The sequence below is a fragment of the Bombus huntii genome, chromosome 11, assembly GCF_024542735.1.
Source record: "Bombus huntii isolate Logan2020A chromosome 11, iyBomHunt1.1, whole genome shotgun sequence".
NCBI lineage: Eukaryota > Metazoa > Arthropoda > Insecta > Hymenoptera > Apidae > Bombus > Bombus huntii.
In genome coordinates, this window is record NC_066248.1 from 13405740 (window position 1) to 13417848 (window position 12109).

At 35.0% G+C, this 12109-nt stretch overlaps 1 protein-coding gene across 8 annotated transcripts in view; it reads right to left on the reverse strand.

Moving 5' to 3' along the window:
- LOC126871272 (uncharacterized) overlaps window positions 1-11102 on the reverse strand; it is a 391282-nt gene extending 380180 nt beyond the window's left edge. For 4 of the 8 annotated variants that reach the window (XR_007691603.1, XM_050629884.1, XM_050629887.1 and 1 more), the window contains exons 1-2: window positions 10910-11102; window positions 8318-8600 (exon numbers count right to left, since the gene is read on the reverse strand). Coding sequence is in view for 7 of the 8 variants with exons in the window: in XM_050629884.1 (XP_050485841.1) it covers window positions 8318-8358 (41 nt within the window). In the remaining variant the exon portion in view is untranslated. Of the gene's footprint in view, window positions 1-8317; window positions 8601-9592; window positions 10084-10664; window positions 10795-10909 lie in introns of those variants that run through there. The other 4 variants (XM_050629885.1, XM_050629881.1, XM_050629883.1 and 1 more) reach the window with 3 other exon arrangements.
- Between the last annotated feature and the right edge of the window lie 1007 nt (window positions 11103-12109).

The window sequence follows — 12109 nt, forward strand, 5'->3', positions numbered from 1 at the left end:
CAAAGAAAGTATCGACAAATGCGACAAACGTTTCTCATAATTTCACGGTCACCGAAAAGCTTTACGCATTTAAGTATTAGGACACTTACAGAAAACGAATTAAGCCGCAGAGATTACTATTACATTTTTAAGAATTATTATCTCGTTTGGAACCTGATGAGAAAAATCTCATCTTTGGGTATTACAAAATAAAATCTTTTTTTCTTTATTCCTTCAATCATGACATTTGTATCGTAATGTAATTTTTATATTTTACTTGTTCTTATCCGATTCAGATTTTCATTCGAAATTATTCCAACAAAGTTTTAGCATTTATCACGTTTCTCTTTTAAGCTCTTTGTGTCTCAGTTCTCTGGTTTTACACCTTTTACGAATCTTTAAATTACTTTATTTTTAGACAAAGACGTACGTCGTAGGTTAAAGCGTAGGTACGCAACCAGTTTCTTCGAAAAGAAGGATCGATCAAGTATAGGTAAGGTCGACTCTAAAGTTAGATCGACTCTCTGCATAATTTCTGTTCGACGCGAGTTCGCAGAATTGTGTTTGGTTGTTGCTAACCGAACAAATTCCGCTGGATAGGCAACAAAGTTCTACGACTACGACTTGAATATTTCGCATTTCTACCACATATAAAAGACACATTTAAAAGTATGTTATTTCAGAACGTTCTTTTGTTTCTTTTCAACTCACATCAGCTCACAGAAGTGTTCGAATACTCGTAGAATATCTACTACATACCAAATTTGTACCATATATATGTTTGCAGTAAATAGCTCGTAACGTTTATATAAATTTTCAGATTGGTTTCAAATTCGACCAACATAATCACGACAGTCGCGTCTCGTTACTGTGCTAATGAAATTTCAAAGTATTCTATCTAACACGTACGATATAAAAATTAGGTTACAAAAATTTATGACATTATTATAGCATTTACATTCATCAACTAGATTTACTCGATTTTGATGATTTCTGAATTTACTTGACCAACTAGATCCAAGCATATTAAATTTCGTATGAGTTAGCAACGCACTCATATCGTTAGGAAAATTTGGCGCTATGAAAAAGAAATGTAGAATCTGACAAAAAACGATTTATTAATTAATAAGGGTGTGTGGCAATACTTTTTGTAGCCACTGTATATATATAAAAGATTTCTGTGGGGAGTATTCAAATATTTTCGTAAGCAATTGTATACTTTATACATGCAAGTTGCGTAAGTCACGATTAAAAGTTCGACGCCAATAAATCGTCGCTTAAAAACCAATGTCTCGACTATTGGAACATACTAAAGAGGTGAGAAGAGAAGAAAAAGGAGTTTTCGCGACGACTCAGAGTCTCGTGTGACCCAAATACCCAACGGTAAAGCGTTCTCTTTGATGAGAATCGTTATCGAGGCGATCTAGAGGTTTCGGTTTGCTTTCAAAAAATCTGAAGCCACGATGCTTTCCTCGAAAATACGAGGAACGCAACGAAATCGTCGAGTAACCGTGCGGAGGAAGAGCGCATCGTATTTCCACGAGTAAAAACTTTCGACAGGCCAGAAACTCGGTCGGAATTTAGCAGCTCTACTCCGTTCAGTACGATTTCTTGCTCGTTTCCACTTCTAATTGGCGCCGCAAAAGCAGCCCGAGAGGCTGGATTTACCGCTGGAATTTCATCTGTCCATCGTTATGTGCCGACACAATGAAATTCCAACCAAAATCACTGCTTTTCTAATGCATGAATTACTGCGATCCTTTTACATATCTATACATCTTTCAATCGATTAAAAGTACGCTCGTTCGTTTTTTATGTCTCTTCCAATTAAGATTCAAGATAATTTCTTCCCTATTATTGTACCAAAGATTGATTTAACTAATAATTAACGGCTTTCTCCTGGATATTTCTTTTTGAAATATCACGTCGTTTCATCCGATGCCCATGATCCATCCATTCTCGAGCTATCTTACTTTATTTGCAAGAAGCTGACGAAATTTGAGTGCAACGGAACCCGATTACGATCCGTTCTTATTTTTCGTAGCGTGGCAGCTTATTCTCTTTTTCATGCCGTGCGCGGTCTCTTTAGACTTCTCTGCTCCTCTCGTCTCCTTTCATCCCCCCTTTCTTTCGTTCCTTGCGCATGAAGGCCGGAATATCCGGAAACGAGAGAGGATTTCGCTTGATCGAATTGCACGCTTCTCTCGCGCGACAGATATAATTGTGAATGAGATTACAGCCTCCAGCAAATCCTATTCAACGGTTTCACGTTGCTCCCCGTTTCATGCACTTTTGCGAGATGGATACACCGGCGTCAAGAGAGCAGGGAAAAAAGCTAGCTGATTTTTATCGAGTAACGATGCGTTCGTCCATTATACTCTTTCCAAAAGGCCACCTCTACCGTCTAATTGCAGCTTATTTGACGTCGGGCATGATCCTGTCTCTTTTATTCCTAGCATTTCCTGTTTCTACACAGTTATGCACATAACAACGACATGACGCGTTCAGATGAATTTTATACAGATAAGAATTGTGTCCCTAATTTGGAATACTTCTATCGGATTGAAATAGGAATTATTGCTGTCTTTATTTATTACTTTCTTATCTTTATTTATTAGGCTATCCCTTGACTTGCAAATAGTTTTTAAACGAAACAAGATAGACAGAGAGATATTTTTTATCAGAGAATAATTTCCTCTTTCAACCTTCTAATCAACCTTTTTACAAACTTTATTAAAGTGCAAATGTGAACAATAGCAATGACGATACGCGTCTTCCTGCAAAATATAAATCCACCACGCGTGTGTCTGTCGCGTTGATCAGCAAAAAATCACGCGAATATTTATCTTCTTCAACGAACAGTATTCTCTTCGTTTATATGTATATATCTAAATTTATATTACGACTATGTGATTATCGACATACATATGTAATGTGACATTATTCAAAGCTACTTGCGAAAACTTCAAGGGATCTCGATTAATTCCAACTTCCATTCAGTGGACCAAAGCCATTAAACTCTGTTACACACACGATACGAGAAAAAGCTCCATAAATTATAAAATATCGGGGAAAAGCAGGATGAATTAATTAAATATCCTGGTGCAGCGTTTCGAATGGAAACGCTCGAACGATCGACGCGGAAATTTATAAAAGGAAAGTCTAGCTTGTCCATTTATGTTCACGCGAACAAGCAAAAGGAACGTATTTTGCATGAGATAATCCAAGCGCGCGAAATTGCATTGTTTTTAGAATAACCACAATCCTCTCCCGTACCACCCACTGTCCTTTTCGGTTCATTCCCTCTCTTCTCCCCTAAATTCCCTATAACTGTATCGCATGATACACTCGGCGCATTTCCTGTGGGTAAATTCCTTGACGAACTAGTTTTCAGCTACGTTTGCATTTCGACCGCATCGCGCGCATTTTTTCGCTCGGGAATTCCGCGCACCAGTTAACATTTTGACCGAATAGAAGCTTGATCAGAAGTACCGTTACGAAATTACTCGTCCGACAAATTTATATTGAATGAATCGAGCCGATAAGACTGACGAGAGATCGGTCGTTTTCGATAAGTTGCGGATTAGAAGAGATATAGGTATCCGATATGGATCTATTAAACGAGCAAGATGAGTTAACTCGTCATTTAGATTGCAAATCTTTCGGGTATAATAATTGATTTATTTTATCTTTATTTTTTTTCCACTATCATTCCATTTCTGTAAAAAATAAATTATATCGAATTTATGTTTCTGACGACTGAAACCGATCTAATTGAAATCAATTTGTTTTCTCGAATTTTTAATATCGTGATTAGAGAAGTTTATAGAATATAGAAAATTCTAGATAACAGATGATTCGGCTAATGAGTTCATTTCGTCGAGGAAATGCGTGATGAGAATGAGCAAGGGTAAATCGAAATTTATAAGAACGATAGTCTCACGTAGCAGAACGGAATGACAATAACGTACAGGAGAAAGAAGGAAAATAATAATTAAGCTATAGATTCTTATGTATTTATGAGAAATTTGAAAGTACAAAGTTAGGTTTCATCCCTTTAATTGTTTTCACAAGAACATAAATTTCTTTAAATATTCACTGTTGAATAATAACTAAAAGAAAATACATATATAGCAGATAATGTAACGTGCGAGGACGAGATTGAAAAGATAAGGAGACCTCTGTTATCGAAACTAATAAAATAAAATAATGTAATATTTGACGAATGTTTTACATCTCTCTTTTTTTGACGATACTTACGTAAGTTATTTTGATACCTTGATTTTTGATAACTTGATAGTTGCAACATATTTATATCTATATCTATTCTTCACACAGAAATATTCCTCAACACATTTCGTGCAAAATAAACTGAATATACATTGGCATAAAAGGTGTGAAATGTATCAAATGTTCGATATACACGAAGCAATCTCTGATTACGCGTAAATGATGATTTTAAATAGTAGATTTTGCTCGTACGAATCATCAGATTACGAATCATAGCCGACATTTAGAAGCGTGTAAGGTCGGTGCAACATTTTATCGCAGGTCGTACTTAAAACACTTGAGATCTATTTTAACAGAACGGAGTTCCGAGCAACACGTTCGAGAGCAAATAAATACGTGCACCTATGTATGTCGACGATTCGTTTCTAAGAGGAAACAAGTGGAAAAGCCGTTTGAGTAATCCTCGAGAAGATACGTGAAGAATTCACCGTGCTCGTTACGCTAATAATTTTTAAGGCATGCGATAATTGTTAAGATACACAAAAAACAATCGATATTTTCGAAATATTTGAGAGGATGATGAAAAATACAAACGCAATCTACGAATTAGCCAGAAACAAAACCTAAATAATGTGGCATAGTTAAGCACAGTGTATTGAATTTTAATCCTGAGATGATTTCAATCTCGTTCGTCTATTACGAACTTCAAAAGTCTTTTGAAAGACTTTTAAGAAACACTATTCTCCTCAACTTAAAAGAATTTTGTAATAATAGAAAAACGAGTGGAAGATCGCTGCTCGAATGATCTTCTTCGATTCTACGTAACAAAGGTTAAAAGCTGTCATTATAAAAAAGTTGAATTATACGAAACACTTGAGATAACCTAATTACCTAAGTACAATATCCATACGGTAAAACTTAAAAAATACACATTTCATATTTAGCTTGTATTTTTAAACAACGCCCTGCTTTTACGCCCTGCTTTTCTTCCTACTTTTTTTTACAGTTCTTGCGTTATAATAAGCAAAAATAATTTTTTAAGAATCATCGTTTGATAACAATCATTTCGTTTCAAACCTAATCAACCACAAGTAGTCTAATGAAAATTAATGCAGAGAGACCAGAACGCAGCAGGTGTTATGATAATTCGTTTAAATTAGTCCAGGTAAACATCGGCATGCAAAATTATGCAGGGAGTTAAACCTTCGTCGTGTGAATCGCCGTACACTAGGGATCGCGGTATTATTTACGCCGTTGCAATTATGTTACATTGATCCCGCAACCCTGTTGCCTGTATTATTTTAATTTATTGTGCAAGTATGCACACCGATGTTTATCTGGATTACAGTTCAGTTCCGATAATAATAGATGTAGTTCGTCGTTTGTGCTCTGCTTGTTGAAAGATCTCGTGAAACTCGACGTGCCCACCAGGTATATTTTAATCGATGGAACAAACGAACACATAAAGCGAGTACAAACCGGCGTGGGAGATGAATTAAACCCATTATTAATTTTACAAAAGGTAATTTTTAAAATTGTGTAATCTCATGATTTAACAGAAATTTAACAGAGATAGATATTTATTTTACGATATGGGACATGATTTGTACTCAAATATGGAATATAAATTAAGTTTGAATATTCTAGGTATATACGTGGTTCATTTGTTTGATGGTGCATACATTATCACTACTTACACAGATATTGATAAATTAATTTTAGCCAGCCACTACAGGAATAAAGAAGGATCGACCTACAAAACTTTCAGATAGCCTGAAGGAAGATGCATCAAGAAGTTCGCGTGCCGCATCATAAATATATTGCTGAACTTCGAGCCAAACGTGAGAAGTTTAATTACTTGGCACGATAAATACCAACGAATCGATTATTTTACTACAAACTTTATATTGCTTTCTCCAATTAGTCTAACGTTCGCGTGTGCACAGAAATCCGCCTAATTATTATCTATATTGCCTTCGTTTTACAAACTTTCTCTCCAATTTCAAATTCAATGCCAATTAGCCTAAGCACGAAACATAAAAATTCCAAAATTTTTTCAATCCAGAAAAAACGCAGAGGAAAAGCTACATACACGGCTCCCGTTGTTTCGGTATCGAAACAGGCGAGAAAAATAAAAAAAAAAATTTTCTACATAACAGAAAAATATAACAGGAGAGGATAACGTCAGTTCGCCATTCCGATTCCATTCGAATGAATTTTTCACTCGAAATTAATACCAATCGTTTGTTGAAGTCGTTGCTCCGATAAGCGTCTGTTCTTTTCAAAGCTTTTCGCTCTTATAAAACCTATATACATGTGGCGCGTTCGTCCGACGAATATGATACGAAAAAAAAACAGGTATATTTGCTTCTACGAACGAAACTGACGAGCACACCGAGTCACAAAGACAACCTCCTTAGGACGTTCCACGAACAGGATACACACAAGGAGATCCACAGTGTAAGAAAAATTCCACGACAAATAACGAAACGTTGGAATTTGTCTTTGATCTCGACTCCATGTCCCGATTATTTTTCTGCCTTTTCGGTAAACCGAATGGTTAGAGGGATTCTGGTTCTTACAACGCTGCCTCTCGTTACCGACCGCATTATTCTATTGTTCCATTGTTCTACTGTGGTTAGTTATAGGTAGCACAGTTATAAATAACGCATTAACAAATTTCTTCGTGCCGTAAATATTGGCACAAATTTACCCGTGTTTTATGGTACACGTATGTACGTGTACAGATATACGTGTAATGTGGCTCACTAATATATTTGGACACTTACCTACCATAAATAATTCTCATCCTATATATTATGGTATATAAAACCTATTCTATGTATATTGTATAGAAAACATTTCATCGTAGTACTGTAATGAGAGACGATTGTCATGATTATGTTGGTAAAGTTTCAAGCCAATCTGAAAGTGTATATAGAAGTTACAAGATATTTATTGCAAACATACATATATTTCAGTAGGTGTCATAGCATATATTGTAATAAACATTGCAAATGTACCCACTCAATATCGAGATTTATTAAGAAATATGATGATTATTTATTATCAATATAACAGCTTATTACATATTAATGAAATTTCAATATGTTTTATGTAACACGCACAGTACATTCATAAAAGGTTTCTATAAATAGATACATATTCGAACAGTTTTATGAGCCACTGTACGTGGTTTTGTGTTCGAAAGTCGACTTTGGATATCTTTCGAGTGCGTGTGTACTGAAATAGCTATGTATACTCAAATAAACTATTAGATAGGTATATCGTAGTTGAATATATTCGCAATATTATTTACATCACTTTTGATATAGAGGTTATGTAGATCGATTGAAACGAAATATAAGAATCGATACTGATAACTAACAAAAAGAAAACGCCGATACCACGGATATATTTGTTAATCATTGATAAGAGTAACGTTAGGTATGACTAGTTTTCGGATGAAATTTGAAGCGCAATTATCGTACAACGACCTCACTTTCGTAATTAAAGTGTCACGTTACGTTGCTCTAACTTTACGCGGCAAGTTCAATGCACCGAACGATACCTCGCGATTATCGATTACCGAACGACGCCAATTTCTCGTATCGTTTCCAAACAAAGCAATTTATCGATATTTCTCCTAGCACATTTTTTATAAATTAGGAAATTAATCGTTAAATAAAATTGTTACTCGTTGAGACGTTTCTTTTTAGTTAATATCTCTTGTTTTGAAGTCAAGTACCACATTGTACATGTTATTTCAAAAGTGACATTTCGGACAAGTTCTTGAGAAAAAGCAACAAATTATTCAGCACTTACAAAAAGGATAAGTTACTAAACACATAACATTGATAAAATGTATAGATTCTATGGAACAATTGTCAAATATTATTTTTGCAATTTTTCATTCTTAGCCTTTGAAACCCCCCTTTCACCGTTTCAATGTATTTTTTTTTTTTTTTTTTTTTGTAAAACAAGCTGTAGAACATTCAAGTGAATCTCTTCATTTTAATACAACTGAATTATTACAAGTCGTAACACTTTTAGGATACATGTACGATGTAGCAGTGAAAAAGAAAGAAAAATGTAAAAGAGCACTCACCTTTTTGATGGCTTCCAGCGCCGCTTCAAAACTCCCAGCATGAGTAAACCGATGTAAACGAGGCCCAAGTGCCAACGGGCTTCCGACTCCCAAGAGCGTATCAACCACCACAACCAAAACCAATCACTACACAACCACCGGTCAATCTCGTCGACCTTTCCGAAAGATCAATCTAGTCACCCGAGTCACACCATGATCGTTCACTATGTAATTTCTTATTTCGCACCGTTATCGGTCTATCGCGAACAGCTCGACACTTGATCAATTGATTCTCACGAATCCGCTGCAAAAAGAGTCAAACAAACTCCCTAATTGGTCTACTGATTCGCGCGGGAAGCTACGCGATTCGCGAGACGATCGAAACAAACTACCAATCGTAGCGCTGCTACCAAAAATCCTATCGACTAATTAGTCGCTTAATTTGAATCAACTACAGTCATAGAATCTATCTCAACTATTTTTTGCCTGTATAAAACCAAATAACATGTTCTTTGGATAAGGCGACTTATTAATGCTTCCTTATCGACGTTTGTGAAACTTTTTTCTCGAGTAACTGACGATAAGAAAACTTTCAAGCTCGACTAGCAAAGAACTTCTACAGTCCCTGTGATCCGTTCATGCATAATAAGGTCTTTGCACGTCAATATGGGTGAACGTCCCGCAATTGTATTTCAATGCAAGATACGAAAAAAAAATATATTAATAGTGATGATGTGTTAATTTTGAAAAAGAAGTTAAAGAAAAATATTAAAAATGAGTAGATTGTATCGATAACATTATTCATTGCCTTATCAATAAACCACTATCAACACGATATACTTAAAATACTCGATTATAGTTACTCAACCGAAAAATTATAAATTCAAGATAAAATGACATTTCAGAAAAGAGATGTCTCACTGATATGATCTTTCAAAGAACAAGAAATTATTCTTTTTTGGTCAACAAGGCAACAATTTATACATTTATCATGTGTGATCTTTAGCAATTACACAATAAACGCGAGAAATATAGATATCGAAATCGATTAATTATTACTTTCTATTCTTTGGCGAGGAAAACATATTGACAATATGGCTGTCAAACAACGAGAATCTTCGTTACGGTAGACATCTCTACGAACGTCTTACGAGGGATGTCTGCTGTACAGAAGATACGTATGCCACTGATTAATTAGTCGCCAATGATGTCAGCGCTACCTAGGTATTTTTGATTAATCGTTCGTCGCAATAATGAAGCCAATAATTAACTTCGAATTTCCAGAAAAATCTGTACCTGCTCTCGAAATCTTATTCAAGTTTTTTATTTTCATCACGTCTACCACCATTACCACGGTCGAAAAATCGAGACAGCTTCGAGTATAATCTACGTAATGTTGGAGGAACGACAAGAAAACTATGCACTATATATAATAACACTATCCCCACTATAAAGCCTCAAATTTAATTGTATCACACGTTTATTCACTGCAAAACACTAATTATAGAACTACGTACATATATCGTCGCATTGGTTCGTTAACAGAGTAAATTCTACAAATCGACCATAAATGGAATACCATTGAATATTCAACCATTTAACAATGAAAAATTTCGTTTTCTTCGTAATTTAGTTAATAGTCTCTAGAATTTGAACTATTAAATCAACAGAAAAATCTTTTAAAAAAGTGTTAAATCGGCTCTATATCGAATTATGACATTCATGTTAAATATTAGATTGTCTGAAATGTTTCTTTCGTTTTATAACTAAATATAATAGACGCACAATGTTTTTTGTTTTATATTAGTTTATTGAATTATGCACGAACATAATAATTGAAATAGAACGAAATGGATCATACCTAATTCAATAAAATAATATAAAACAGAAATTGTTGTTCATCTATTGTCACCTTATGAAAGGAAAAAAACATTTCGGACAACCTAATAGTATAGTATTATTAGCTTAATAACCGCTACAAAGAGCTCACTTTTAAAGTTAATTATCTCGATATTTCGAACTAACAACAACAATATAATAACGAGATAATATCGAACACGTTTTTATTTCGCGTACTTATAACGAAAACTGTCATAACCAAAAACGCATCAACGCAAGTAAGATGTGTTTTAAAGGAAAACTGTGTGCTACTAGTCTGAATGTCGCAGCTCGAACACGTACATAATCGATCGTTGCTTCGTGAACATATGTATCTCTACCAATCGATATTTCAGAGTAATTTAGAGAGCAATACGTATTTACGTTTGTGAAATGTCACTATTCGGAGAATGAATATCGAAGAAGCTTGGATAGGTAAACACAACGAATCGTTCGCGCGAAAACAATACTAGCAAAACAAACCGCTTACGTGTTTCTTACGTGCGTCCAATGAATCACCGTTTCTTTGGAAGCGTCGCAACAAGCAATCTACATACTATCGATTGCTGTACGTCACCACCATAGATCGACGTACACCATGGAATTTTACGCAGATTCACCTACACGAAACAACGATGTTTTCGACTAAAGATCACACTGAATCATAGAAACTGCAGAAACTCGTGAAAATGGTTAGCGACGCTACGAATTTATATGAACGTTATATATACGAACATTTTGGGAATTCGACCCGGTGACCGCGTTCTGGATTAAAGGAAGATGAGGAAACACTGTGGAGGTCGACGACGTATCGACGCGAGTCGCGGAGATGAGACAGCGTCGATCAGGCGGAAATCGCACGCAGAACACACAGACACGAACCGGCTGCGCGCCGAACTCGAACTAAACTAAAGACAGAGATGGCAGACACGCGGTGGTACTCCTTCCCGGCAGCTCGCCGGGCTCCTCGCTGCCCCTACTCCATTGGACTTTCCACAAGCTTCCCCACTCCAACGCGCACGACTCAAGGTACCGCCGCGGCGCCGATACGAAGCGCCACGGGTTACTATGCTGATAATCAATCGCATTAGATTAATCTATGATCGACGGTTTTCTTCGGCATTGAATTTTTGCCGTAAGCATTTGTGCAATTTTAAATATTATATTAAGTAATTATAAATAATTAAAAGTACAAAATACGAAGTATTTTGATTGTAAAAGGTTATATTTTTAACCTTTTTCTATGTATAAATTAATGTGTAAGTAGATAATTTAAAATTTATAGATTAGAAAATATATTTGTTTAACTTTAATAGAAAGAACTATATTGAGAATTGGACGATTTGCAGAAATAAAGAAGCAGCACCAATATTTAAATTGTATCTATTCGAGGAGAAAGGAAGGTATGAATTAAAGATAGATTAAAGGATAGAAAAATTTATTAATCTATTAATATTAATGTTGATTAATATTAAAGTGGTCTTTGCATCAAAAACACGGTTACATATTCAACAGCAAAAAAAATAAAAAGGAAAAAATAGCAAGATATAACGCAGCTGATAAAACAGGAAGATTTAAGTGAAATAATATTATGTAAAGTGATTATTTTGAAGTAGAGTGCTAGAGAGATAAAGAAGTATTATAATTTATAAACATGTAAGGTAGGAAGTAAAAGCTTGTCCTGGTGTAACTGTAAGAAAGGTCCCACTATAAATCGCAATTGACACATAATAATATGCACGCGCAACAAATTTTTCATAGTTTGCAATGAAACTGTTTCAGTAAGTATTTTATTAGCAGTATAATATTTTAGATTATGTTATATTATATTACGTTATGTAGTATAACATTATATAGTATTACGTTATAACGATTTACGTTATATAGTAACACGTCATAACGTTTTAAGTTCTATAGTATTACATTATAGCGTTT